Source organism: Balaenoptera physalus (assembly GCF_965194825.1).
Source record: "Balaenoptera physalus genome assembly, chromosome: 20".
NCBI classification, from domain to species: domain Eukaryota; kingdom Metazoa; phylum Chordata; class Mammalia; order Artiodactyla; family Balaenopteridae; genus Balaenoptera; species Balaenoptera physalus.
Genome location: NC_138901.1, coordinates 51,358,956 through 51,386,020, shown reverse-complemented (window position 1 = coordinate 51,386,020; position 27,065 = coordinate 51,358,956). Strand labels below are relative to the sequence as shown.

At 46.8% G+C, this 27,065-nt stretch overlaps 1 protein-coding gene and 1 long non-coding RNA gene across 2 annotated transcripts in view; one reads left to right on the top strand and one right to left on the bottom strand.

Annotated features, from left to right (window-relative positions):
- Positions 1-26,083, top strand: part of PITPNA (phosphatidylinositol transfer protein alpha) — a 37,252-nt gene extending 11,169 nt beyond the window's left edge. The window contains exons 4-12 of the mRNA XM_082443633.1: positions 1,914-2,005; positions 5,597-5,604; positions 6,703-6,777; positions 9,121-9,204; positions 11,309-11,386; positions 11,543-11,653; positions 12,777-12,899; positions 22,387-22,455; positions 23,508-26,083. Coding sequence (XP_082299759.1) covers positions 1,914-2,005; positions 5,597-5,604; positions 6,703-6,777; positions 9,121-9,204; positions 11,309-11,386; positions 11,543-11,653; positions 12,777-12,899; positions 22,387-22,431 — 616 coding nt within the window. The 3' untranslated portion in view covers positions 22,432-22,455; positions 23,508-26,083. The remainder of the gene's footprint in view (positions 1-1,913; positions 2,006-5,596; positions 5,605-6,702; positions 6,778-9,120; positions 9,205-11,308; positions 11,387-11,542; positions 11,654-12,776; positions 12,900-22,386; positions 22,456-23,507) is intronic.
- A 498-nt stretch (positions 26,084-26,581) lies between these two features.
- Positions 26,582-26,969, bottom strand: LOC309651171. The gene is made up of 2 exons (XR_014257957.1): positions 26,878-26,969; positions 26,582-26,787 (listed from the first exon to the last, which is right to left on the bottom strand). It is a non-coding gene; the product is annotated as an uncharacterized lncRNA (long non-coding RNA).
- Between the last annotated feature and the right edge of the window lie 96 nt (positions 26,970-27,065).

The window sequence follows — 27,065 nt, the reverse complement described above, 5'->3', positions numbered from 1 at the left end:
GACTCAGTTGGTCCAACCAGAGTGGCAGAGAGGAGGTCTGTACATGTGGAGGGTGGGACATGTCTCACCTTCTCCCTTATGGAGAGGGTGGAAACTTTGAACTGCTACCTGCCACTACTCTTAACCCCAAAACACCCAATTGCCAAGAAAAGAAAAGAAAACCAACAGTGATGAATGCCGTGACCACCTCCCCTCATGAGGACCAAAGCCGTTAGTTGTCCCAAATCAGAAACCATGGGTTCACAACACCCTCTTCCTTGTTCATCTTATCAAGTCCTTTTTTTTTTTTTTAAAGATTTATTTATTTTATTTTATTTTTGGCTGCATCGGGTCTTAGTTGTGGCACGTGGGATCTTTGTTGAGGCATGTGGGATCTTTCACTGTGGCGCACGAGCTTCTCTCTAGTTGTGGCGTATGGGTTCCAGAGCACGTGGGCTCTGTAGTTTGCCACACACGGGCTCTCTAGTTGAGGCTCAAGAGCTCAGTAGTTGTGGTGCGTGGGCTTAGTTGCCCCGTGGCATGTGGGATCTTAGTTCCCTGACCACAGATCGAACCTGCGTCCCCTGCATTGTAAGGCAGATTCTTTAGCACTGGACCACCAGGGAAGTCCCTCATCAAGTCCTTTTGAGTCCATCTCCTTGGTTATCTCCAGCATTTCCATTTCCTTCCATCATCTCTTGTCTGGATTACCACAGCAGCTCCTAACTGGTCTCCATGCTTTCCACTTCTCCGCACAGCTCCAAGCGTTCTGTCCAGAAGAAGATCTGTTGCTCCCTAGCTTAAAAGCTATAGATGGCCCTTTGCCCTCGGGATAAAGTCTATCCTCTTTGATGCAGCTACAAGATCTTTTATGACCCAGCCTCTGCTTGTTCTCCTGTATTCCCCACCTCATACCTTACATCAGCTACTCTGAACTTCTCTCTCTTCCCCCCAGCTTTTCCCACCCAACTGCCATCCTCTTGTCTAGCTCAGTCCTACCCACTCGCTACTCTGTGTAAACCTTCCTTTCCCTGGGGAGCCTCGCCATGCACCGTGTTCTCACAGTGCCCTGCCTGGTTAGTTCCCCTCCTCACTAGAACGGAAGCTCCCTGAGGGCAGGAGCCATGTCTGTGTGATTTCTGCATGCATCGTGGTGCCTAACTCATAGAAATACTTACCTGAATGAGTGTGGCCACGAGTGAGTGGATCTCAGTGGGCTGCTCTGCGTGTTCGGAGTTAGCTGTGTCCTGGAGGTAGCTCTTTTTCTTAGGCCTCAGGCACTAAGCTGATGAGGTTGTCGGAGCCTGCTAAGACTGCGGAGATTACCATTTAAAAGCTGAGGCAGAGGAATACACATACCTTTTTTTAAACAAAAGAAACAAAAAGAGCTCATATGGTACCTGCTGCTCTGTAACCTGAGATAAGAATTGAATGGAAGAAAATATTTTGTCCTGGGAGGCAGATGGCCCTGAGGCCCTCCTGGCTGCCCAGAACTGACCGTAGCAGATCAAATCATCTTGGATCCCATATTCCAAGTTAGTCAGCCAGTCACTCTGGTCCACTCTTGAAGACATCTCATCCTTGCGATGTGTAGTACCACGCCCTGGGCCCAGTGAGCTCTGGAAGAGTGCGTAATGATCGCGTAAGGACTGATAAGCTGTGGCAGGTAGCCCGGAGCCTCACCTGCTGTCCTGTTCCTGGCGGGTAGGGGGGCAAGTTGCAGGTGGATGTTAGTAGCCAGCCGAGCTGGGGTGTCGGGCTCTGACAGGTGGCTTTTCACACACAGAGTAACCTGCTGGTCTCAGGGGAACTTGCATGTCAACTCCCCACGAAGAAGCTGGAGCTGCAGCTGCAGCCTGGAGAATGTGCAGTAGAAGCCCATTGTCTTCTAACTCTCTCCTCTGTTTCTCTTTATAACCCTTTTCTCACTACAGCAAAGTGCCCACATTTGTTCGAATGCTGGCCCCAGAGGGAGCCCTGAATATACATGAAAAAGCGTGGAATGCCTACCCTTATTGCAGAACAGGTGAGTGCAGAGCTGGAATTTGGGCCCCACGGTGGATGGAGGGTGTGGTCAAGTAGGCCCAGGGGTGGCAGTGAATTGGGGTTTGGGGTCCCACCTTCATTTTCCAGATTAAGCCAGTGGAAGGATGAGCTTGGGGCCTCCCTTCAGGCCGGTAGTGAGTGCCAGTGTTGTCTAGTGCAATTTGGCAGCCAGCTGGCTGGGAACCACCAAGTAGCCGTGGCCCAAGATGGCATAGAACCGATCCCTCCTATCTGGGGATGGTATGATAATTTTAGTTTTTACTGATTACAAAAGTAACGTCCTCTGTCTTGGAGAATACATATAAACAAGAAAATAATCACCCATGATCCTTTCATTTCTAGTCACTTAACATTTCAGTGTCTTTCTAATCCTTTTTTAAAATGCTTTCATATACACATGTATATAAAGTCTCCAGACTCGTTTTTCAGCCAAATTTTGGGTCAAATCATACTAATTATTAAATTGTTCATTTTTACTCAGTAAATGGGAAACCTTTTCTCTGTCACTACATATAGTCTATTTTTTAAAATTTATTAATAGTTGCATAGTATTCCATTATATGAATGTACTGGGATCTTTTTAAGCTACTCCCTTATTGTTAGATACTGAAATTTCCAGTTTTAATAGGATGTATTCATGTTTGGCTTGAAAAGCAGCAGTGAGGCTCAGGGACTTTTGAGAGAGGCAGTCATAGGAAGGGGCCTTGCAGGGTGACCTTCCTGCACTGGAGAAGGGCGAGACCTAGACACCAAGAAAACATAGCAAAGAAAACCCTGATGTTGTTGGGGAAAAGTTGAAATAAGCCCAATATTTGATGACAAAGGATTTAGAAACAGCTAGCCCCCAAGTATGTTATATAACACCTGCAGTCCGCACACCAGATTTGAGTGAGGGGGACCAGCAGGAGGGAAGTCACTTCTAAGAGCCCTGAATCAGTGGCTTCCACTAGACCAGCATGGTTTGGTTTTTTGTGGATTTTTTTGGCTGCACCATGTTGCTTGTGGGATCTCAGTTCCTTGACCAGGGATTGAACCCAGGCCTTGGCAGTGAAAGCTCCGAGTCCTAATTAGCGGACCACCAGGGAACTCCCTAGACCAGCATGTTCTATAGTTGAAGGTGGGAATAGGAGTGGAATTATTCTCTTAATCTTCCCTAGTCTTCTATCTGGAGTTTCTAGAAAGGAAAGATTTGAACCTTCACAGAGAACTTTCTATTTTAGACATTCTGGAATTCTAGCAGGGGGTTCTCTAGAGGTCCCCTGGAAGTCAACTGTGAGTTAAGTGGCTTTTCCCCCAGCCAATCTACATTTGTTGGCACAGACGGTCTGCCTGTGGGGTCCTCCTGCCAGCCTCTGCTTACACTTCTCTTATTTGTTGGGACCTGGCACTCCCTAGATTGTATCTGATGAAGAAGATACATGTTGGAGACTTTGACTTTGGGAATGACTAAACTCTAGATCACAGGGTCATTGCTCTCTTCAGTCCTACGCAGGTTCGAGAACCTTGTATCAGGAGGTGCACAGTCATTGGTGGGACCCGGGATGTGTAATGCTTAGAGTTTTATTGCTGTAGCTGAAAATGCAAACATCACTATTCCCTAAGCATCAGGCAGGAAGCTGCTCAATTCTTGGAAAAGAGGCACGTACACACTTTCTTAAAAGACAGTGTGCACAGTGGCTGGGTGTGTCTGGTCTAGGGCCAGAGGTGAATTTTCTTGATGTGTAAGTGAGTTGCATTGAGCATGTGTCGTAAGAACCTTAGCCAACTTGGCATAAAGGAGGCAAACGGATAGGGTGGACTGCTGCATGCCTGGGGCGGGGTTCTGGGTACACAGCTTGTGCCAACTGAGAGATGCCACTGTCCTCTGTAATTCTGGGGAGAGTGTGCTGCAGCTGACATGGGCATTTTTCTAGACGCCACATGTTCATTCGCATCTTCTGATCCTTGGCCAAAAGAAGAAAAATGTAATTTCTAAATACTCCGTGAAGAGGAGAGGCAGGGAGTAGGGGAGAGGAGGTTGGCTTCTTCAGTGGGTGCTGACTTTACAGTCACAACCCAGCGTCATACAGAATGAATGTCTTTTTTATATAAATTTATTTATTTTATTTATTTTATTTTTGGCTGCGTTGGGTCTTCGTTGCTGCGTGCAGGCTTTCTCTAGCTGCGGTGAGCGGGAGCCACTCTTTGTTGCGGTGTGCGGGCTTCTCACTGCGGTGGCTTCTCTTGTTGTGGAGCACGAGCTCTAGGTGCACAGGCTTCAGTAGTTGTGGCTGGCGGGCTCTAGAGCGCAGGCTCAGTAGTTGTGGCGCACGGGCTTAGTTGCTCCGCGGCATGTGGGAATCTTCCTGGATGAGGGATCGAACCCATGTCCCCTGCATTGGCAGGCGGATTCTGAACCACTGCACCACCAGGGAAGTCCTGCCTTGTGTCTGTTGATTAGCACTTTCTGTCCCAACAGAGGCCAAACTAGGAGAAGGTTGCTCAGAGAGCATAGACTCAGAATCAGGTGGTTAGTGGGAGAACCTTGTGGGCTAGTGTCATCAAACCAGGCCAACCTGACACTCAGGATGGGGCTGCTAGATGTGCCATGTACACAGCCCAGGGCTCTTGCTCCCAGGACAGTGCTGGAGAATTTCTGCCAAACTGGTCTCTCTGGACTCGCCCTCGATGGATATCATACCCTTCATTTCCTTTTTTGTTAAACTAATAACAGGGCAGTTATTTCAATAGCCCTTTTAGTTATAATCTTGATCTGATGCTTTCTTGCAAGTATCTTTCGTTGGATTCAGGGAAACTACTGATAGTCTCTTGGGTCGTTTCTATACAAGGTGGATCTTATCCCTTATATTTCAAATTCTCCTCAATCTCAGAGGTAACCTTAGTTTCAGTTTTGGAGTTATGCAATTTGACTGTTAGCCCCATGTACTGTCAGATGGGGCAGTGTGGCATCCATCTGAAATTGCGATAACTGCTAAAGTCAGAGGGTACAGAATGATCTGGGCTGTGGTCAGGAGGAGGGCTAGTCTGTTCCCCAGTGACATTAGAGCTGCAGTCATTTTCTCTGATAAATAATTGAACGGTGCTTTCCGAGGGGGTCTCATTACAATGATCAGGAGTGTGGAGGGTGAGAGGTTTGGTTACAGTGAGAGGAAGGATGCAGAGGGCAGATAGACAGTGCCTGGCTTACAGTGCCCTGCTCTGTGCCCCGGGAAGTGGTGGTGGGGGGACACCAGGTGACACTCCGACGGCAGAGCAGCGGGTCTCCACGCTTCAGCTCATCAGAGCTGCTCCCTGTCTTTGCCCAACTGGGAAGGGTCCTGAGGAGCCTGTAGTGGCATCGCTTTAATTAAATTCCATATTTGGTCTTTGGGAACTTTTGTATGAGTGAAACTTGAGAGTTGCTGCATTTGAGGTACCAGATGTACTCGCTGGGGCTTGGAGAGTGACTGTGGAGTGCCCCAGGGAGTGGAGAATTCTTTGCTTCCGTGCTCCCTGGGGGTGAGGGGTGGTTATTTTATTTATCCTCATTAATCTTTTTCTTTCTTTTTTCCATGTCCTTGTCTTGGAGCAGTTATTACAGTAAGTATTTTCAGGGGGGTTGGAACTGTAGATGATTTATAAGAAAAGGAAAAATAAAAATGGAACTGCCCCGGAGACTCCTGGGTATTCCTCTCTTTCTCTTGGGTGACTTTTGGAGCTTTTGAGACTTAATCCTTTCAGTCCTAATGAGGAACTTGTTAATTGGCAAAAAGGCCTCTTGCTTGAATCTACATTGGCAGGTGGCTTTGTAGGTGCAGCAGTCAGGACTGCGGCATACTAGCCCCGGGTCTCACGTGTACAGAATGACGGAAGGCTCTCCCCTGCTTGCCCCAGGCTTGGCCTTCCCAGGGTTGTACAAGAAGCTTCAGTTCAGCTGACCCGATTGTGACTTTCCCATTGGGGCATTTGTTGACCCCAGAGATCACTGACCCTTGGCGAAATTGAGAAATCAGCGAGGTTTCTTTTCCAGACCCAGCCCCTCTGTCAGTGCCCCTTCTCTCCGCCGTTCAGCGTCCTCATCCAGGTGCCTTGTCCCTGCTGGTAAATGTAGGAAGTTTCTGGGAACCTAATTCCCACGAGGAGTTAGGGGGTTAACGTGTTCCTCCTTTGAGTAGTTCCAACTTTTTAAAAGCACTAAGGGAGGAAGCTGATAATTAGCATGAAGGGTTAAATTAGCAAAAGCCTGGCTGGGGAGAACGGGCGCAGGTGGGGAACACGTTTGGTTGGCTGGGAAGTCTCCCCGTGCTTTTCCCAGGCTGCCAGTCAGCCGTTACACCCTGTGCATGAGCCAAATAGGAGAGATACATGGATTAAATACATAGATTTTGAAGCCAGACACAACTGAGTTTGAGGCCCAGCTCTGTCGTTATCTCTGTGCCATTGGACAAGTCCCCTCACGCCTTTGAACGTAACTTTCCTTGACTGTAAGATGAGGGTGGTATTACTACAGCCCTCGCAGGCTGGGGTGAGGATTGAACGAGATAACACTCACCCGGCGTACTGTGGGCTCCTGGTACAGTTAGCTGTTACTATAAGGCAAAGGCTGGGGTCTCTCAACTGCCCGTGAGCAAGTAGGGGGGATGGTTACTCTCCAACTTTGAGCCTGGTGACTGTAAGGTATTTTTTTCCCCCTTCCAGAATGAATACATGAAAGAAGACTTTCTGATTAAAATTGAAACCTGGCACAAACCAGATCTTGGCACCCAGGAGAATGTAAGTAGCACTTCCCAGGAGCCCCGAGGACTTCCAGGCCCCAGGACGGGGTGTTGAGGCTCCATCCCTGCCAAGGGGTCTGATCCGTGGTCCTCTTTTTCCTGGCCAGGCCGGCAGTAGCCTGTGCCCAGATCTGTCCTACCAGGATGGGATTGCTCTGTCTCTAATCTGAAAAATATGATCTCCGAGACTCTTTATAGGACCTCTCCTAGTGCTGGGATTGGTCTAAAAATGTAACTCCTGGCACAGAGGAGGTGAATTTTTAAAACACCAAAATTAGGGAATTCCCTGGCAGTCCAGTGGTTAGGACTTGGTGCTTTCACTGCCAGGGCCGGGATTCAATCCCTGGTTGGGGAACTAAGATCCTGTAAGCTGGGCTTCCCTGGTGGCGCAGTGATTAAGAATCTGCCTGCCAATGCAGTGGACACGGGTTCGAGCCCTGGTCCAGGAAGATCCCATGTGCCGTGGAGCAACTAAGCCCATGCCCCACAACTACTGAGCCTGCGCTCTAGAGCCTGCGAGCCGCAACTACTGAAGCCCGCGTGCCTAGAGCCCGTGCTCCGCAACAAGAGAAGCCACTGCAATGAGAAGCCCGCGGACCGCAACAAAGAGTAGCCCCAGCTCGCCGCCACTAGAGAAAGCCCGTGCACAGCAACAAAGACCCAATGCAGCCAAAAATGATAAATAAGTAAAATAAATAAATTGATAAAAAAAAAAAAAAAAGATCCTGTAAGCCATATGGAGTGGCCAAAAAAAAAAAAAAATCAAAATTACAGCCTCTGTAGAGCACAATTTGCCAGTACTCTTTAAATTTAAAATACAGGGGCTTCCCTGGTGGCGCAGTGGTTAAGAATCCGCCTGCCAATGCAGGGGACACAGGTTTGAGCCCTGGTCTGGGAAGATCCCACATGCCACGGAGCAACTAAGCCCGTGTGCCACAACTACTGAGCCCACGTGCCACAACTACTGAACCTGCGCTTTTGAGCCCACAAGCCACAACTACTGAGCCTGCGTGCCAAAACTACTGGAGCCTGTGCTCTGCAATGAGAAGCCACCACAGTGAGAAACCCGCGCACCGCAACAAAGAGTAGCTGCTCACTGCAACTAGAGGAAGCCCGCTTGGAGCAACGAAGACCCAACGCAGCCAAAAATAAATAAATAAAATAAATTTATAATAAATAAATATAATAAAATACACCTATCCTTTACCCCAGCAATTCCACACCTAGGAATTTATACTACAGTTATGTTTTCACATGTATGAAATAACTTATATACAAGGAGATTCATCTCAGCATTCTTTGTGTACCCAAAGGTTAAAAACAACGTAAGAGCCCATCAGTAGGACCCTGTTAAATAAATTGTTGTGCAGCCATATAGTGGTATATTATGCAGCCATTAAAAAGAACCAGTAGGGAACAGTCTTCAACATACACTGTTCAGTGGAAAAAGCACGATGTGAAACAGTGTGTGTACATGCTACCATCTGTATTAAAAGAAAAATCTCTACACTTGAATGTTTAGCAGTGGTGGTACTTGGGAGTGGACTTGAAGACAAGAGAAAGAGTTACTCTTTATCATATCCTTTTGTGCATTTTGTAAATTTATTTATTTATTTTTGGCTGCGTTAGGTCTTCGTTGCTGTGCGTGGGCTTTTCTCTAGTTGCGGAGAGCAGGGGCTACTCTTTGTTGTGGTGCACAGACTTCTCATTGCAGTGGCTTCTCCTGTTGCAGAGCACGGGCTCTAGGCGTGCGGGCTTCAGTAGTTGTGGCTCACAGGCTCTAGGGCGCAGGCTCAGTAGTTGTGGCACACGGGCTTAGTTGCTCCGCGGCATGTGGGATCTTCCCGGACCAGGGCTCAAACCCGTGTTCCCTGCATTGGCAGGCGGATTCTCAACCACTCTGCCACCAGGGAAGCCCCTTTTGTGCATTTTGAATTTGTATCAGAATTTCGTAGCATGATTTTGTATCTGGTGCCACCTATTTGAGTTAATTTTTAAGAGCATCAAAATAAGCAGTATATGGCTAACCAGGCAACATCCCCATGAGACAAATGTATAATCTTTACAAAGGGGGAACATATGGAAACAAAGTAGGTGATAGGGGAGTCCTGAGAGTGTCTTGGGCTGCTGCAGTTGTACTTAGCCTGAAAAATCAAAGCATTAGTTCTCAAATGTATGTCCACTTAAAATCCATCCTCCCACTCCTTTGGATAGTTTTGTATGTACCAGTAGGAATCTCGCATCTATGGCTATGGGAACAGCTGCTACTAGGTGTCCATTTTGGGTAAAGGGTGCTTCGTAGATGATAAAAACTACACAGTGGTCCTCCTTGTTCCTGCAGGTGCATAAACTGGAGCCTGAGGCTTGGAAACATGTGGAAGCCGTGTATATAGACATTGCAGATCGAAGCCAAGTACTTAGCAAGGTAGGAACTGTTCAGTGATATGGGTGGCCTTTGAGATGCAGAAATGACTTCTAAGTGTCAGAGAAACCAAGAAACCATACCCAACTTGGCTCAAAGGGAAGTTCTCTCGAGTATTTTATTTTTTAAATGAGTGTTAAGAATTGCCTTGCCTTGACTCAGGGATACCACTAGGAAAATAGTGGCCCAGATGTATGTGTCCTGTTTGGCCTCTGCAAATTGTCACTGGATGACGCAGGTACTGTCCGTAGCCCTGGGGGTGATTTGCCCTGCTGAAGTGACACTTAGCCTGAAACTAGTTCTCTTTCTAACCTTGTGATTAAAAATATATAGTGCCTGCCTATTTTGTGTTTAGAATACTCTGTTCTGTGGGTTCCATGTTGGGGGGTTGCCAGTTACATGAAAAGACAAGTCCCCTGCCCTCAAGACGTTGGTGGTCACTTCTCAGAGTAACAGACATGGCAGCAGCCACCTGGAAAGGACAGTCCACTGCTAGACCATAAAGTTGGAGAGATGGGGGACTAGGTCTGTCCTGCTCACTGCCCAGGAGGTATTGGTTTAGGGAAGTAAAGGACTAGGTTTCCCCCATTCAGTACTCTTCCTATTTGACAGAGGCCTGTTGGAATCTGAGCACAGGAACTTGACTCTGCCCATTGGTAGGGAATAAGTGTTTGCTCTCTGTACCCCAGGGGTATGATACCTCTTTCCTGGAGTCACTCTGTGTGCCTAAGATATTTTGTTTTGTGCATTCCCAAATAGATATGAAAGCCATCTTGTGCTTCTTTGCCTAATATCCCCACACTTACCCTCAAAAGATTAGTGGATTTTTCAAAAAATTTTTTTTATTGAAGTATAACATATATAGCAAAGTGAATAGATCATAAGTGTGCAGCCTGATGAATTTCCTCAAACTGAACATCGCCAGATATTTCTCAAACAGAAATACTAGCCAAAAGTATGGTGCTTTGAGTATTTTGTTGACTGTTTCATGTGAGTGGAGAGAAGCAGAGGCGGGGAAGATTTAATAAATAATCTCCTTAGCTTTGGGAAATGCTTTATGATTGTGTGTGTGTATGTGTGTGTGTGTGTGTGATTTGATAGCTTCGTTATTTTTGTTAAGTAGATGCCATAAGGAGTTTGCTTTTCGTTGTCCACATTAGTCAATGCAGAGGAACAGCCCAAGAGTAAACTTCTGTTACTGTTAATTAACACACAGCACTGACTGCATTTTAAATCAGTGAGGGGAGACTGACGACAGTACACAAGAGGATTAAGTCTGTACATTGAACATTTCCAATAATGATTTTATTAAAGCAAGGCAGTTTAAAAACAAAAACAAAACAAGCCAGAGGGAGATGGGACTAGAAGATTTCAGGAATTACTGCGGCCAGTTGTTCTCAGCTCAGGCTGCCGTTTTAGAATCACCTGGGGAGTTAAAAAAAAAAAAATGCATGCAACCCTCCCCTGCAGATGTTCTTATTCACTGGGTTTTAGGTGGAATGACCCAGAAATCTGTACAGTTGACCCTTGAACAACATGGGTTTGAACTGCGGGGGTCTACTTAAAAGCAGTTTTTTTTTCAGTATTAAATACAGTTGCACACGATCTGTGCTTGGTTGAATCCAAGGATGCAGAGGAACTGCGGGTACGGAGGGCAGACTGTCAGTTGGACTTTTGACTGCGTGGAGGGTCAGCACCCCTAACCCCTGCCTTGCTCAAGGGTCAACTGTATTTTGAAAACATCTTCCTTGGTCATATGAATGTTCACTCCAGGTTGCAAATCCCCATCTTAAACAGTGGAAATACGTGCCTGCTCACATAGTCTGGTAAAAGTGAAAACAGGCCCTGGCAGACAAAATCACAGAGAGCTCTCCTCTGAGGGAAAAGTAAACAGTTCTATATCTTGTTTATAACACTTTCCCAGATTTTCTGTGAGCCAGCAGCGTCAAGAATGGTATGAACTGTACTCTGGTGGAAAATCTGATCTCTTTCTCTCTCTCTCTCTCTCTCTCTCTCTCTCTCTCTCTCTCTCTCTCTCTCTCTCTCCTCCTCCTCCCTCCCCTTCCCCCTCTTTGTCCCTCCCCCCTCCAACTCCAACTTCTCTCAGGATTACAAGGCAGAGGAAGACCCAGCAAAATTTAAATCTATCAAAACAGGCCGAGGACCCTTGGGTCCCAATTGGAAGGTGCAGTTCACACCCTCACCACCAGGGGGGGTGGGCTGGGGCCAGTGTGTGTGGGCTTCCCCCATGGAGGAGGGGAATGGCCCACCCGGGCTAAGGGGGATCCAGAGGTCTGCCCTCTTAGTTAACTGCTTGCCTGTGGGTGTGTTTCTAATACAGCAAGAACTTGTAAATCAGAAAGACTGCCCATACATGTGTGCATACAAACTGGTTACTGTCAAGTTCAAGTGGTGGGGCCTGCAGAACAAAGTGGAAAACTTTATACATAAGGTAAGTGACCAGGGTGGGAGGCCTTCCCAGTGTGTGTTAGTGGGGGGTGTTTTGCCCGACGAGAGAAGATCATACAACCCACGTGGCATATATCAACCCACGTGGCTTGATATTTTGGTTTCATTTCCCAGACCCCCACTCCCCCTTGCACTGAGCTGTCTTACAGTTTAATGCTGTCCATCCAAGGGTACCACATGTGAAAGGTAAGGAAACTGAGGCAAAAGAAGGAAACAGGAAGGGGCTTTGCTGTGATTAAATGACAAATTAAATTCAGCATCTTTTCTATTTATTTATTTAGTTGTGCTGGGTCTTAGTTGCGGCAGGTGGGCTCCTTAGTTGTGGCTTGCGGGCTCCTTAGTTGCGGTCCGTGGGCTCCTTAGTTGTGGCATGTGAAGTCTTATTTGCGGCATGCATGTGGGATCTACTTCCCTGACCAGGGATCGAACCTGGGGCCCCTGTGTAGGGGGTGCGGCGTCTTAACCACTGCACCACCAGGGAAGTCCCTCAGCATCTTTTCTTGATGCCAAAAGGCAAGAAGCACTATGAACCAAATTCTCCAGTGCCCTGAATTACTGAACTAGACAGACCTAAGGAGTTTTTTCCTTTTTTCTTTTTTTAACAAGAGAATCTCAAACAAAAGTATAATAACATGTAAAAATGGGAGACCCAGGAAAACTGAGCAACTCGCCCAAATGACACCTATGGAGTTTCTATAGCCTTATTTCTGATGTGTGAGTCTGGTGAAATTGGGCAACATTCATAGCTGCTGGCCAGTTTTAACCTGGCTTTAGGCTCAAGAGACAAGGAGGAAACTTTGCACAGTTGTTTTGGGACCTTGACTTGTGGACTGCCTGTCTTGGTAGCATTTTGGGCACAGAGCCTCGCGGTGAGGTAGGCACCAACCCTCTCCTGGGGGCTTCCCCTACTTGAGGCCATTCCTTTCAGACACATGGAGGCACAGGTCACTGACCTGAGGGACTGGAGGGCTGATCCAGATCAGCCAGCCAGGTATCACTCCCCCCGCCCCCGTAAAGTGTGGGTACTGGCACAGAGGTCGTGGGGCGGAGGGCTGCAGCAGTGGCCTGCACCTTCCGGTTCTAACTTGGGTCCCTCCTTTTTATAGCAAGAGAGGCGTCTGTTTACAAACTTCCACAGGCAGCTCTTCTGTTGGCTTGATAAGTGGGTTGACCTGACTATGGACGACATTCGAAGGATGGAAGAAGAGACGAAGAGACAGCTGGATGAGGTATGTGGGAGGCCAGACGAGACTCTGGGACTGTCACCTAGATAACCGTGAACATTACGGAGACTGTCGTGCCAGGGCAGTTCACTGAGGGCACCATCCTGTGGTTCTAGGAACATGTCAGCGTCCACTGTGGGTAAGGTCTAATGCCAGGCGATATGGGAACTACAAGGAAGAAAGCAGCCTGTGCTCTTGAACTTGCAGTCTAGTCGAGGTCTTGGCATATCCAGAGAGACAAATATGGCGGGCTGTGCTGAATGCCAAGTGAGTAATACAGTCGCTGCAGTGGTTCTTCAGAGCCGGTGGGGTGGGATGGTGCTGGGCTGCAGAGATGGAGGCGGCCCCGGGAGGAGGCAGGCTGGGCTGGTCCATGAATGCCATGCACGTCACCCGCAGAGGACAGCAGCAGCACACAGAGCTAACCCCTCTATAAGGGTGCTGGGAGCTATTTTTAGAGTTTGGAGCCTTTGCCTTTTTTTTTTCTTGGCCGTGGCATGGATCCCAGAAGGAGAGCTATCTGCTGCTCCGTGGAAGCCTGAAGACCTAACACTCCTCTTGCCTCATTTGGGGAATTTGGGGCTGCTTCCCTGCAAGGCTCACTCTGAGGAGATGGTCAGTAAATAACATTCAGGCAGCCACTGTGTGTGAGACACTATTCGGAGGGCTTTTCCACGTCTTGTCCCATCTCCTGTGATCCTCACAACCCCTGTGAGGACGCGCCACTGTTACCCCCACTCTCAGATGAGGAGGTAGAGGTTCTCAGAGTTCAAGGCCGTACCCAGGGTCACACAGCCTGCAGGTGATACAGTCAGGGGAAGAGCTGTAGCACTCAATCACTCTGTCTCTTCTCCCTCTAAATGCCATTTGGGGCTCCCTCCTGCCTCTCGGGGCTAAAAATAAGGCAGGAAGCTCTGTTTCATAGGAACTGCCATCATTGCTCCCTCCTTTCCCTGGGAGGGTTGGCATGGAACCTGGGTGTCTGGCAGGCATAGCTTTGCACAGCCTTGTCTGGCTCTCCAGCGGGGCCTCAGGTGAGACGCAGGCCCGGGTCCACGGTGCCCCACACTACACAGGTGCTCCCGCTGCACTGTGCTGGTCTCGGTGGAGAATGGGCCCGCGAGCTCTTCCTTGCTTGATTTTACCCTCCAGGATGACACTTCCTGGGCTGACTCACTGGTTACAGTGGTTTGCTGAGTTAGTTCCTGTTGTAGGCAGATGTTTTAGTTATTCATTCAGGTACATTTGGCAGGGAAGTGGCAGGATTTTGGACACAACTCCTGATTCTTCTGCTAAGGATCTTCAGGAAGTGGTAGATTTTAATGTCCAGGGCTCAGACGATTCTAACAATGTAAGAGGGAGGCCTGAGTCTTGTGGTCACCCGATTCTTGAGAAAAAGAAAAGAAACAGGTTACCAAATGGAAGAACACGGAGCTTTCGGGGTTTAGCCTGTAGCTTCAGCTGCCCACTGCCTGGCAGGCCAGCCAGAAGTACGCTGGGGTCATGGAAGTGTTTGCTGACAGCCTTTCACCCTTTGGGTCGAATTCGAATTCTTGGTGCTGGGAGAACTCTCCTGAGCATTTACTGGATCTGCCTCCCTCAGATCCAAAGTTTGAGAGCACTTGTCCTCGGGGAGTTCTTTTTTTAACCCCCACCCCTTGTCTTTGCCTGTTTCTCCATTCTGTGGATAATTGTGCCAAAAGCTTAGATGATCTCTGTCCTCCAAGATAATTGCAAAATGCAGAAAACCCTCTTTGGAATTGGAATTTTTTAAATAGTTGGCAGTGGAAGAGAAAGCAAAGCCACTGGGGGACATGTTCTGACCCCTTTAGCAACTGTATGGGACCTTTGTGTGCTGACTGTACTTCTGGCTCACTTCTCTTTTTTCTTTATTTTTCCTCTTTCTAAAAATATTTTTATCAAAGTTTTATTTTCAGAATTATACTTTTTTCATTTTTAATTAAAAAAACACTTTATTGAAGTCTGATTGACGTACAAAGAGCTGCACCCATTTAATGTGTACATCTTGATGAGCTTGCAGATAAATAGACATCCGTGAAACCATCACCACAGTCAGTGCCAAAAGCATATCCACCACCTCCACAAGTATTTTTATAGTTTTAAAACTCAGGCAGTATCCCAGGCTTATGAGGAAGATGCTGCCCTCCTCTGCCTTGTCCCTGTGCTCCTGCCCCCAGAAGTAGCCCCTTGAAGTTCTCACAGTTGTTTCTTTTGTTAGTTACCTCCGAGTTTCTAAATAATAGGTTTATCCTCTTAATTCACAGTTTTTCAACTTTAGCTGTTAATTGCTCGCTTCTTCCTGTGGAAGGTTTAGCTCTTTTACTCCACCCACCACTCACATGCTCCTCCTCTCCATCCTTCAGTGTCACAATTTGGGGTTAACTGGTCATTCAGCATTTATCATTATTATACCTTTGTCATTGTTTTTCCCAGCTGAACCCTTTCATCTACTCTGATCTTCATTCCTTCCTTGGATAATTTTCTTGTTTCGTTAGGAAGTTAGTAACCGCATTCCTTCTCTTTGTTAGCTTAGTTCTCTGTATCATTAAGTTTTTGAGTCTCAACAGGGTGGTTGGTTGGGTTGGTTGCACAATAATGTAGTTGACGTTGGTTCATTCTCCTTCATTTTGCTCCCACTTGGTGGGCACTTTGAGCTAAAGATCTCTTTAGTTCTGGGAAATGTTTTTGTGTTACCCGTTTCATCATTTTCTCCCCTCTGTTCTCTTTGTTCTCTTTCTGGATTTTTTTTAGTTAGAAGTTGGACCTCATGAATTGACCTTCTAATTTTCTTGTTTTGTCTCCTTTTTCGTCTCCTTCCTAGGGGAGGTTTTCTGAAGTTAACTTTTCTCTCCTCTGTTGAACTTAAGACATTTTAAAGCATTTCTTGTGCTGTGTTCTTTTTTTAAGTATTTTTTCTTTTTTTCTGCTGGCATCATTTTCCTTTTCTGAAGCTCCGGGTTTTGGTTCTTGCTTGGCTTTGAGATATCTCTGCCACCTGAACATTCTTTGTGTTCTCTGAGCTCCTTTTTCCTATGGGACTCTGTGTTTTCTGTTAGGGGCTTCCCTCAAATGACTGGGGGTGGGGGGTCCTTGGCTGTCCGTTCAAAGTGAAGAGTGAAGCTCCAAAAAGTGGTTGGAAGCTCTCTGAGTCAGTGGCTGGGCTTATTGAAGGGTAATCAGGTGGTTCCATTGGGGTCCCCCACTTTAGGATCCTGAGTCTATTTTTCTTGGGCTGCTCATTTTGCTTTGAGAGGACTCTCCAGTCTTTTGCTCATGGGGATGGTCAGGGCCAGCATTCTGGGAGCTGAGCTGGAGAAGGGTCCTGGTGGGCTCACTATGCCATGGGGTGGCTCTGACTTAATCCCATTGTATTCTGCGTCATGCCCACTTCACCCCTAGCTGAGCCTGGGGTCCTGAGTTCAAGACCTCAGTGCCTCCAGAGAGTGAATCCCTGGGCTTTGCAGGAAGAGGGGGCGTTACTTGACTGTGAAAACTGGGGGATGGAACACCAGGGCACGCCAGGCCCAAATGGTTCTTTATTCCCACTTTGAATGAAGTCACCTGTTTTCACCCCTAGCTGCACTCCCACTTTTAGAGGCACCTGGTGCCGCCAGTGCCCAAGCCTCTGGGTGACCTGCAGCACCACTGGGTCCCCTCCTCACCAGCAGCTCCTGCTGCTCTGCAGATTAGTCATTGCTCGTCCATCCTTTTTCATCTTCCAGAATGCCATTTGCATCTCGTATCTGTAGTTGTCTCCTCTGTTCTTGTTGTCTTTATAGTTCTCTATCTTTTTTTATTCCTTTACTGTCATTGTGGTAGGGTTTTGGGGAGGAATAGCAACAAATGCATGTATTCAATCTGCCATGATTAACTGCAAGTTTGTGATAGAAATTATGACAGTTAGGGAGTTCCCTGGTGGCCTAGTGGTTAGGATTCCAGGCTTTCACTGCCGTGGCCTGGGTTCAGTCCCTGGTTGGGGAACTGAGATCCTGCAAGCTGCGCGGCACGGCCAAAAAAAAAAAAAATCAGAGAAATTATGACTGTTATTCTTTAAACCAATGCATAGTAGTCTGGCGTGGGTGGGTTGTTTTGTGAGTTATGAGAGGTCACTATAAGGCCACAGTCAACACTGCCATAACTCTTGTCCCTCTGTGGGGGTGGACCCACCATTCTTGGATTGAGGCTCAAGGATTTGAGAAATGAGATCAGGAGACTGGTCCTGGGACTTCCCTGGTGGTGCAGTGGTTAAGAATCTGCCTGCCAATGCAGGGGACACGGGTTCGAGCCCCGGTCTGGGAAGATCCCACATGCCGCGGAGCAACTAAGCCCGTGCGCCACAACTACTGAGCCCACGTGCCACAGCTTCCGAAGCCCATGCACCTAGAGCCTGTGCTCCACAACAAGAGAAGCCACTGCAATGAGAAGCCCGCGCACCACAACAAAGAGTAGCCCCAGCTCACCGCAACTAGAGAAAGCCTGCGTGCAGCAACGAAGATCCAACACAGCCAAAAATTAATTAATTAATTAATTAATTTAAAAAAAAAGAGATTAGTCCTTTTCCCTAAAAACAAAAATGTCAGGAAATGTGTGCCTGTAGGGGAGCAGTGGCTCTCCCTCCTTCCCTCGCTCCTGATCTTAAGAAACTCAATCTCAAAAGTGGAAGAGGGTACCTTAAAGGTCATTTAGTCCAATTATATGTCCAGTGCTTGAGTCCTCTCTGCAGCTTTCTCACCAGCTTGTGCTTGATCACCTCCTGTAATGGGGAACTCACTGTCTTATGAACATGGTGGTAATAAACATATCTGTATTATTTTTTTAAATTGAAGTACAGTTGATTTACAATAACATCTGTATTATTAAGAGAAGCTAACATTGAGGTCTTACCATGTGCCTGTCATGTGTGGTAAACATTTGACATATATGGTCATGAAATGCTCATGGCTACCTGTGCCATAGGTATTATTTTCAGAGAAGTTAAGGATACCTTCTAGTTCAGAGAATAGGTACCTCCTGGGCCTTGGTCATTAACTCTAGATAATGAGACTGGGAGAAGAGGACTCATTTTAAAAATTTTAAGAAAACTTGTTTCCCTACTTACTGGACTCTCTAGAACATTTGCTGAAAAACAGCAAAGAACACACGATTAAGATCCTGCCGCATTTTCTTCCCCAGCCTTCCCTTGTGGGTCTTCCTCTCTAAATCTGTTGGCTCTTCTGATCCCTCCATAGCCCATTCCTTCTGGACTTTGTACTTTGGGACGGAGCTCAGAGGCTACATGGCGCTCTTGCTCTGCTGGCCCACCCTGGGAGCTGTCTCTGAGCCTCCGAGTAGCCGGCCTTCCTGTCTGTTTGCTTCTGTGTGAATGTGCCTGTCCCTTTCTCATCACCTGAACTGTGATGAAGAGGGCCTTTGCTCCATCCTGTGGCTTTTTGACTGATGGATCACCATCAGTTTTAGATTTTAAGTCTTAAACTCTGGACCGGTTACGCAGCAATTGTATAAGTGTCCCTGTGCAGTGAAGTGCCTGGCAGGACACTACATCCTAGTTTTCCGTTTGGGTTTGTGGTAGACAGAAGGTCTGAGGATAAAGAGAAACCACTCAGTGCCTAGCTCACCTGCTGGGCTGTGGGAGATTGGAATCTGAGATTCCCATAGCGCCTGCAGAGGGCAAAGCTAGGTCTTTTGAGGCCGAGGAATCCCTGTCTGTGGAGTCTTAATTCCTTCCGCCCTGCCCAGAAGTGATTGACCCCAGCCGGGGCAGACCACCTGCAACATTGACCAGTATCTTGAAATATAGGAGCAGCTTTCTTTTCTTTTTAAATAGTTTCATTTTTCAATATTAAGGTAATATATAAGCATTAAACATTTTTTGGAAAAGAGTAAAAAGTAGAAAGAAAAAAAACACTTGTACTCTATTTAAAGATAAGTACTCTATTTAAAGATAACCATTTTAAGAATTCGTACACACTTTTACTTAGCTATGATGGTATTCCATGTGCCTGGGTGGTTCTCTCACTTTTTTCTCTGAGCATTGTAACAAAGCATTTCCTGCTAAAAAAAAGTTTCTTCACATACATGTTTCTAACAACAGTGTACATATTGCTCTGTACTCTGTCATCACCCTGTGTTGGATTTTCCTTCATGTTGTTGTAGGTTCTCACTGTTTTTAAATAATGCTGTGATGAAAATTTTTTATGCACTCAGTTTTTTTGGTAATTAGGATTATTTACTTAGGATAAATTCCTACAAGTGGAATTAGAGAATTTAAGACTCTTGTTACCTATTGCCAAATTTCTTCCCCCAAAGGCTGAATCTGTTTATAGAGTGGCTTTCTAGAGAGGTTCTTTTTTTTTTTCTTTAAGATTTTTTTTCTTTTTTTTTTTTGATGTGGACCATTTTTAAAGTCTTTATTGAATTTGTTACAATATTGTGTCTGTTTTATGTTTTGGTTTTTTGGCCATGAAGCATGTGGTGGGATCTTAGCTCCCAGACCAGGGATCAAACCCGCACCCCCTGCATTGGAAGGTGACGTCTTAACCATTGGACTGCCAGGGAAGTCCCTAGAGAGGTTCTAAAAACAATTCCACATTTGCCTCATATCTGTGCACTTTCAGAACTAACTGGTTTGTGGTTACTTTTCAGTGTCTTAAACTGATTGGGTTTTTTTGTTTTTTTTTTTACTAGCTTTATTTTTTTATTGAACTTTTTATTTTGAGATGATTATAAGATTCACATGCAGGTATAAGAAATAATACAGAGAGGAGATCCGTTTCTCCCAGTGACATCTTGCAAAACAATAGTACAATATCACACCCAGGAAATTGGCATTGATACTTTTACAAGTTTCTTTAAGTAAAGGAGTATTTCATACTTATAGTAAAAGCAGTTTTCAAAAGATAGAGAAAAATGTTAAAAAATATAAGTCCAAATAAATAAAGAAAATAAGTAGATGAATAAAAGTCCCTTTCTTCCAACCTTCGGCCTCATTCCCTAGAGGAAACCACTGCTAAAAACAAACAAACCAGGACTGGAGCTTCTATTTTCATGTTCCTCGACTATATGTATATATATAGCCTGCAGTGGTTTGATCCAAGGAACACTACAAACATCAGATAAAATCTCTTGTGTCATTTAGGCCCCAGGAAACAGGAAATAAGCATTCTTAGAGCATTTCATCATAAGAATGAAATAATGCATTTTTATTTCAGTGGCACCCTCTGTGGGGGGAACCTTGTCTCTGAGAGTAAAGGAAGCTATCCTGTTTCCTGATAGGAAGTTGCATCTTATTTCAAGCAGTAGGAAAACAGGACCTGGCTTCGCGTTAGTAAATTAAAGCCAGGTGGTGGACTCTCAGGGTATACAAGGATCTGCTTGAGGCCCAGGGAGCTTTGGTCCCATGATACTAAATCTTAGCCTCCCTGATTATTGAAAATTTACATGAATGTTCATTAGTGAGCAGACATTTAAAGCGTGCTTTTCTGTCTTTAAAAAATTTTTATTTTGAAAGAGTTTCAAACTTACTAAAAATGACAAGAAGAATACAGAGAACTCCTGTATATTCTTGAACCCAGAGAACCCATTCCTTTAAAGGAAAGGGTACGACCCGGGATCACACACTGCACCCTTCTAGTCTCAGTCTGGTGCAGCTCCTCAGTTTTCTGGGACTTCTATGACCTTGACATTTGTGGAAGTTACAGGCTAGTCATTTTGTAGAATGTCTTTCAATTTGGGTTTGTCCAGTGATTCTGCGTGATTAGATCCAGTTTCTGTATTTTAGGCCAAAACATCAGACTTCGGTGTTCTTTTCATTGTATTCTGTCTTTCTGTCCAGTTCTGGTGAAGTTACCTTTGTTCACCTGAAGCACAGCAAGGTGTTCCAGGCTCGTCTTGCTCTTTCCATGACCAGCCCTAGAATCAGCTGTATCACCAAGGAGCCCTGGTTCCTTTAGTGGAGGATGGTGTTTGGGTGCTGAACGTGCTCATTACTGGTGGGGTGTTGCTGCTCCCAGACTTTCTCATAGGATGGAGCTGGGGGACTGTAACATCTGTAGTTATTTCTGTATCTAGCTGACATATTATGATCGCACAGATACTTCCCATTCCAACCTAACACCACAAGGTTAACTTCTTGTCTTTTAAAAAATGTGACAGTGCCCTTATCCTTAACAAAACAAAAGCTGAGGAGGCTGTAGCTTAAAAGTGCAGGTTCTTGAGAGCTGTGTACACACACATCCCCTTCTCGACACTGTTTGGAACAAAGACATAACACAGATAACATGTACAGAGTGCCAAGCACTCTGCTGTGCAGAGTACTCCACGTGAATATCTTAATCTTCACCACAACCCCATGACATGTGTACTATTATCTCTATTTTATTATTACAGTAATTGAGGCTTAGCAGTGAAGTCATTTGTTCAAGGTCACACAATTTAGTGATGGAGCCAGAATGTGATCCAGGCAGTTTGATTCCAGCGCTTATGCTCTGTGTGCTCAAAAGCTGTTGAATGAGTAAAGAATGAAAGTTGAGCAGAAAACTCACGGATAATGAAGACACATCTAATGGGAAGTTAAAATATACACGTTATAGACATCCTGCAATTAGAATTTTCAAGTTGGAAAGGATTTGAGAGAGATGGCCACCACAGTATCCCCAACAAGAAGTTGTGTCCTCTGCTGCTTGGAAGGTGCCGGGGCAGGGACCACTCAGTGCTTCCAGAGAAGATCCCACCCTGTTTTCCAGCAGCCTTGCACTTCTGCCAAGCTGAGATCCACTCCCTGCACTCTCGATCCCTGTGTTCTGATGCCAAACTCTGCCCACCTGGCTGACTAGGCAAAGCCTCTAAGCAGAGCTCAGGAGAGGGAATTGCTGTTCCCTCCACCTGGAATGCTCCCTGCCCCCCACCCCCCAGAGGGCCCACGGGATTTCCCCCCTCACTTCCTTCAGGTCTCTACTCAAATGTCACTTATCAGAGAGGCCCTCCACAGCCGGCTCATAAAATAGCACTTTCCCACAGTCTCTCCGTCGCAGCAGCCTGCAGCCCCACCCGGCATAGTTTGTTCGTTCTCCCCCCACCTTGTCCCAGAGCGTAAGCTCCTTGAGGAGAGACTTGGTCTGTTTTGGTTCACGGCTGAATTCAGGCTGGTTCAGGCCTGGAGCAGTTCCTTGCACAAAAAAAGATGCTTCATAAATATTTGCTGAATGAATGAAAGAGAGGAGCTTAAGAACTAAACCCCAACGATGGGACGCAAGGGAGAGAAATGGAAATCATGGATGGTGGGACCAATGACAGAGCTATAAATAGTATGGCTTTGGCCGTGTGTACACAGAATTCTATTCTTCTGATTTGCTTTGTGCACAAAAAAATGCTCTACCCTATCCACTGGCAGGATTGAGAAGAAGGAGGAATGTATTTGTTGTAGAGTTCCATCAACAGCAAAAGCCTTCAATTTTTCCTGTTTTTTCTGTTCCAGATGAGACAAAAGGACCCAGTGAAAGGAATGACAGCGGATGACTAAAGCCACTCCTCCCCCTTCTGCACTGTATGTACCGCATTTCTCACTGAGCATGACATAGACGCCAGAATCGGTTTGGGTCCTCAAGGCTTAGCAGCTCACTCTGGAGGCAGAAAGCCTGCTTCTTTCCTCATCCTGCCCTCTAGTATTAATGATGATCGTGATGCTTAATAGCTCTCAGGCTTCGGAAAGAGGAAGAGGTTATGACTGTTAAGACATTTCAGGGATCTATGTGATTGTACAAAGAACCACTGAGAGACAAGGAAAGGGTGGTGGGAAGTGCGGCTGGGGTGGGGGCAGTGGATGAGAATCAAAGCTTATCTGCACCTAATTACTCTTCCTCGTAACTTGAGCCATTTCAAGTTGAAGCTGGCATTCTGGGTGCTCCCTGTACGCCCCTGTGCCAGAGCTGTTCCCTGCCTCTCCCTTGGAATTTGCCGTCCAGACAGCTTTTCCTAGTGGTCCTTGTTGGGTCTGGTGCTTCATTTCCTTTCTCTCCATACCCTCTGATCCCAGACAAAGTCGTTCAGAGGCAGCATCTTTCAGATACTTGGAGAGTGTTTCTGCCCAGGTCATAGGACCAGGATGGGATGTCTCTTGTTTCACGTGGTCACTCTTTCCCAAGACCCTACATTCTGTTAGCACCCAGTGTCCTGCACACCTCCAGACTTGCTGTTATTCCAGCAGCTCAGAGGGGATTAGGCATGGAATGAGAAGCCTGGTCCTGCTCCCCGTCAGGCTCTGAGAGAAAATTATGTTATCAAATAAAGCCTGGTTGTCCTCTAGCACTACGGTGCCAAGGAGGCCTGGGCTTTCACCAGCAGTGAAGCAAACCGCTGCTCGCTCTCCCTGCCCCGTGTGCTTGAGGAGAACTTCTGGGAGATAAAACGGTAGGATGAAGTGGATTGAGGAGATGCCAGCTTCTCATCACTGCTTGGACCTTAGTTTCCTCTCCCCCCGACAGCCCCCCACCACACTGCCTGGCATCCTTCCTTCCTTTTGCAATTCCCCCATCAATGATTTACAGTGTGTTTCTGTTTTCCTCTGTTGCTTCCTTAATAATTGTATTTCTCTTCTAGTTTTGCAAGACAGTGGTCAACAGGAAGGCCCAGCAGCTCCACCCTCCTGAGTGACAGGCCATCTTCGGACGCAGCCTTTCTGTGCCCATTCTTCAGGCAACTTTGATCCCTTACTGTAGTTAATTCTAGATGCCCTTTAATATTGTGAACAAATAGACTGTCTGGTATTACGAGGCCCACGTGTGCGGGAGCCTGCCCCTCTGAGATATGTGGCGTGTAGGTGGCTGTATTTACAGCTCCTCCCTCTCCAACCATTGTGTTCTTGACCCATTTCTGTGTGCCCCCGCCCCCTTTATTTCCAAGTGACATTTTTAGTCATTCAAAATAGCTGCCTTTTGTGATGTGGTGATTTTAAATGATTTACTTTGTTAGTTTTCAACCTTGGGATAAACTTGAGGTATTTTGCTTCCTGGGCAGATCTTTGCAATTCTGAGTGCTCACCTGGGGAGAAGGGATGAGTTAGAAATACATATTTTTTTCCCCTCCAGTTCCACAGAACAGCAATGCGGCTTCATAACTCTGACCTCTGCTCCCAGTAACCCACTGTTAGAGCGCTCTAGGCACCATGGAAGTACCCAAGGCCCAGCCAACCTGTTTTGAAAATTAAACAAATACAAATAACCCCTGCCCCAGGCATTGCATTTCTGGTCACTAGTCTTAGAATTACCTATGGTTTCTTGGCCCTCCTGTTGCCCACTCTGTATCTCCGCAGAGCCCGTAATGTGCCCGGGGCAACTGTACCTCGAGGGAACTGTCCCGTGTGGCCCTTAGAATTGAGTCTGCCCCATACCTACCTACTAGTCTGCCCCCCGAGGAGCTCTGTATGTCCACGCTCCTCTTCCCTTTTGGGCTGGTGCTGCCACTCAGCAATAATCCCCTTTTCTCTGTGCTTTCTTAGATTCCTGTCCTCTGTCTGAGGCTGGTCAGGACACAATGGGTCTTGATCTTTTCATGCTGCACAAAACAAGCATGCAAAAAGCTTTTTCCCAGAACATGTTCCCCCATGTCTCCAGTTGCTGGAAAGGAATTTGGGGATCAAGAACTCAGCTCATCCTGCCCCCATGCTGAGTTCTGCCCTGGACAATCAAAAGCAAGTAGCGATCGTAGTACGGAGCTCTACCGAAGCTGGCTGGTGAGAAAGTCCAGGCTCCAGGGGAGCAGAAGCTGCCGAGTGCTTCACGGTTCCCTGGGACTTGGCAGAGCCTGAGTATGCCTTCCCAGTGGGAGAATCTGAGATAGCTGTGGTGTCACCTGACATTTCCCAAACCTTGTGAAGTTTGTTGGCCGAGTGTGCAGTGACTCAAGCCCATGCTAGCCTGGGTGCCACTGCTAATGCGAGACCAAATCTCTGTTGGGGGAGTGAGAAGTAGAATGGGATGATCTGTCCTTAGGTTTTTGTCAGTTTGTTTTGCCTTACTCATTTCTAAGTGCAATAAGGGAGTGTCACACAGGATGAAACCTGTGACTTCCTGATGGCTGCTTCCCTGTGGCCCTCCTGGGGGTGGACAGACTCAGCGTGGTTAGCTCCCACCTTCATTGAGGCCCCTCTGGGGCCGGGAGATATCCTGTCACAGTCTCCTCACCTTCTGGGGTCTATAGTAGTGGATCTGGGGCAATTCAGTTGGTTATTAGCATCCCAACTGCTGGTAGCATTAATTTGACTGGGAAAGTTGAAGAGACATTCCTACTGGAGAAAAATATAAATGTTTTCCTACAAGCTCTGTATTAGCTATAATTATATTTGTGCTTAAAGCTTTCCCTTCTTACATTCATCAACTAAGTGAAGTCCAGATGTGGGTTAGCCTGGGAGAAACAAACGGTGATATTCTAGGCGGACTATTGTTTATGTGGTTTGAGGGTCAGCAGTTGTCAGTCTCCTTCCTTCAGCTCTTCTCTGAGATCCACACATATCACTCCAACTGTAGGGGCGGGGCTCGCTCCTTGTCGGCCTTTTCTCTGGCTCCTCCACCTCCACCTGTTGCCCCAGTTCAGCATCCACAAGAGCTGAACTGGCGTTTCCTGAGGTCAGCTGGATTTGGGGCTCCAGCCCACATCAACATAAGAAGGGACGTGCCTGGTCTGTTCCGTCCCCATGGATAGTGTCGCTGCTGGGCAGCAGTGCTGGCTTCTTTTAAGTACTCCCCTTCCCTCCTTACCCACCCCCCAAACTGACTAGCACTCAGAGGGGCTTATGATGCAAGGCTCAGCTCCAGGGGTAGTACCTGAGGATGTGCAACGCCCCTTCAGACCAGCTGCTTTCAGGGCCGCAGTCCCAGTTGGAAGCAGCAGTGCCTCTGTAGGAGGGGTGCTGGGCTCTGGCCTTCTCATGGAGAGCGGCTGGGGACAGGGTCAGTATTGTGGACGTGTGTATATCTTCCCAAATTCTCTTACAGTCCCTGCTGGGACTCCCTGACATATTTTGGTTGGTTCCTAGTGCTACTTCTTTTACAAAATACACTTTGTAGAACTGATTAGATTACCTTGTTTATTTAATGTGAGTTTGTGCCTTTTTGTCTCAATCTTCCAATATAGGTTATATTGGGGGAAAAAGCAGTCTAATAAAATCCTAGACAGAGCTTTCTGGAGTCCAGCTTATTGGCGATGTCCTTATGTCCATTTTACAACTTAGGTATCCTCAAACTCTTGCTCATCTCCCCGATTTTACCAGGGAAGGATTAGAAAGATACAGGATATCTCTGAAAATTGTTGGCATGTTGATTTCTGTAAACTAAAACAATCCCCTTATCATTTTACTTATGCAGATATCATATTTCTGAAAGTAATTTGGCCACTTTCTACTGGCAGTATTTCCTTTTTGCTTTTGTCTCCCCTCCTCTCCACATTCCTCTCTTTTACCCATCCTACCAAGGAAAACATTTATTTAAGGGAGTTCTTAACCCTGGCTTCCGAGTCTGTAAACCTCATGAAGCTTGTTTGTAAAGTTGTGGGGCATTTTTCTGGGGAAGAGTCATGGCTCTCATCAGTTCTTCAAAGGAATCCCATGCACCGTCCTGCCCCCGCCCCCCCCCCCCCAAAAAAAATTAAGAACCAGTGATTTGAAAGAAATCATAGTCTTTGGCACAGTAAATAATCTTCATTCCATGTTTGGTCGTAAATAGAGGCAGTGACTTATTTTTCGTTCACTGATGTATAGTTTTCTGAGTCCAGGAGCCCCCAAACGTCCAGTGTGTAACAGTTTGCATGAGTTTGAAAAGCGGAAAACACTTGAACGTGAGAGTGGAGAATGGAGGCGCTCACTGACCAAGAGGAGAGAGATTACCTGTAGTTGGGAAAGAAACTGGATTACAGGCCGGACAGTGGGTGGCTGCGCCGCCTCCCCTCGCCCTCTGCCCCTCGGGACGTTGGGAACCTGGAGGGAGACAGCGCCGAGGGCCAAGACCTCACATTCTGCGCTAGTGAAACGCGACGCGCCGGGGAGGAACAAGACGGCGGCTTCCGCCGGAAGACGACCCCTCCAGGCCGACGTCGCGCGGGGCACGCTGGGAGCCTCCTGGGCAGTGTCTGGCTCACGGCGCGCCCCGGCCGCCGGGCGGGGCA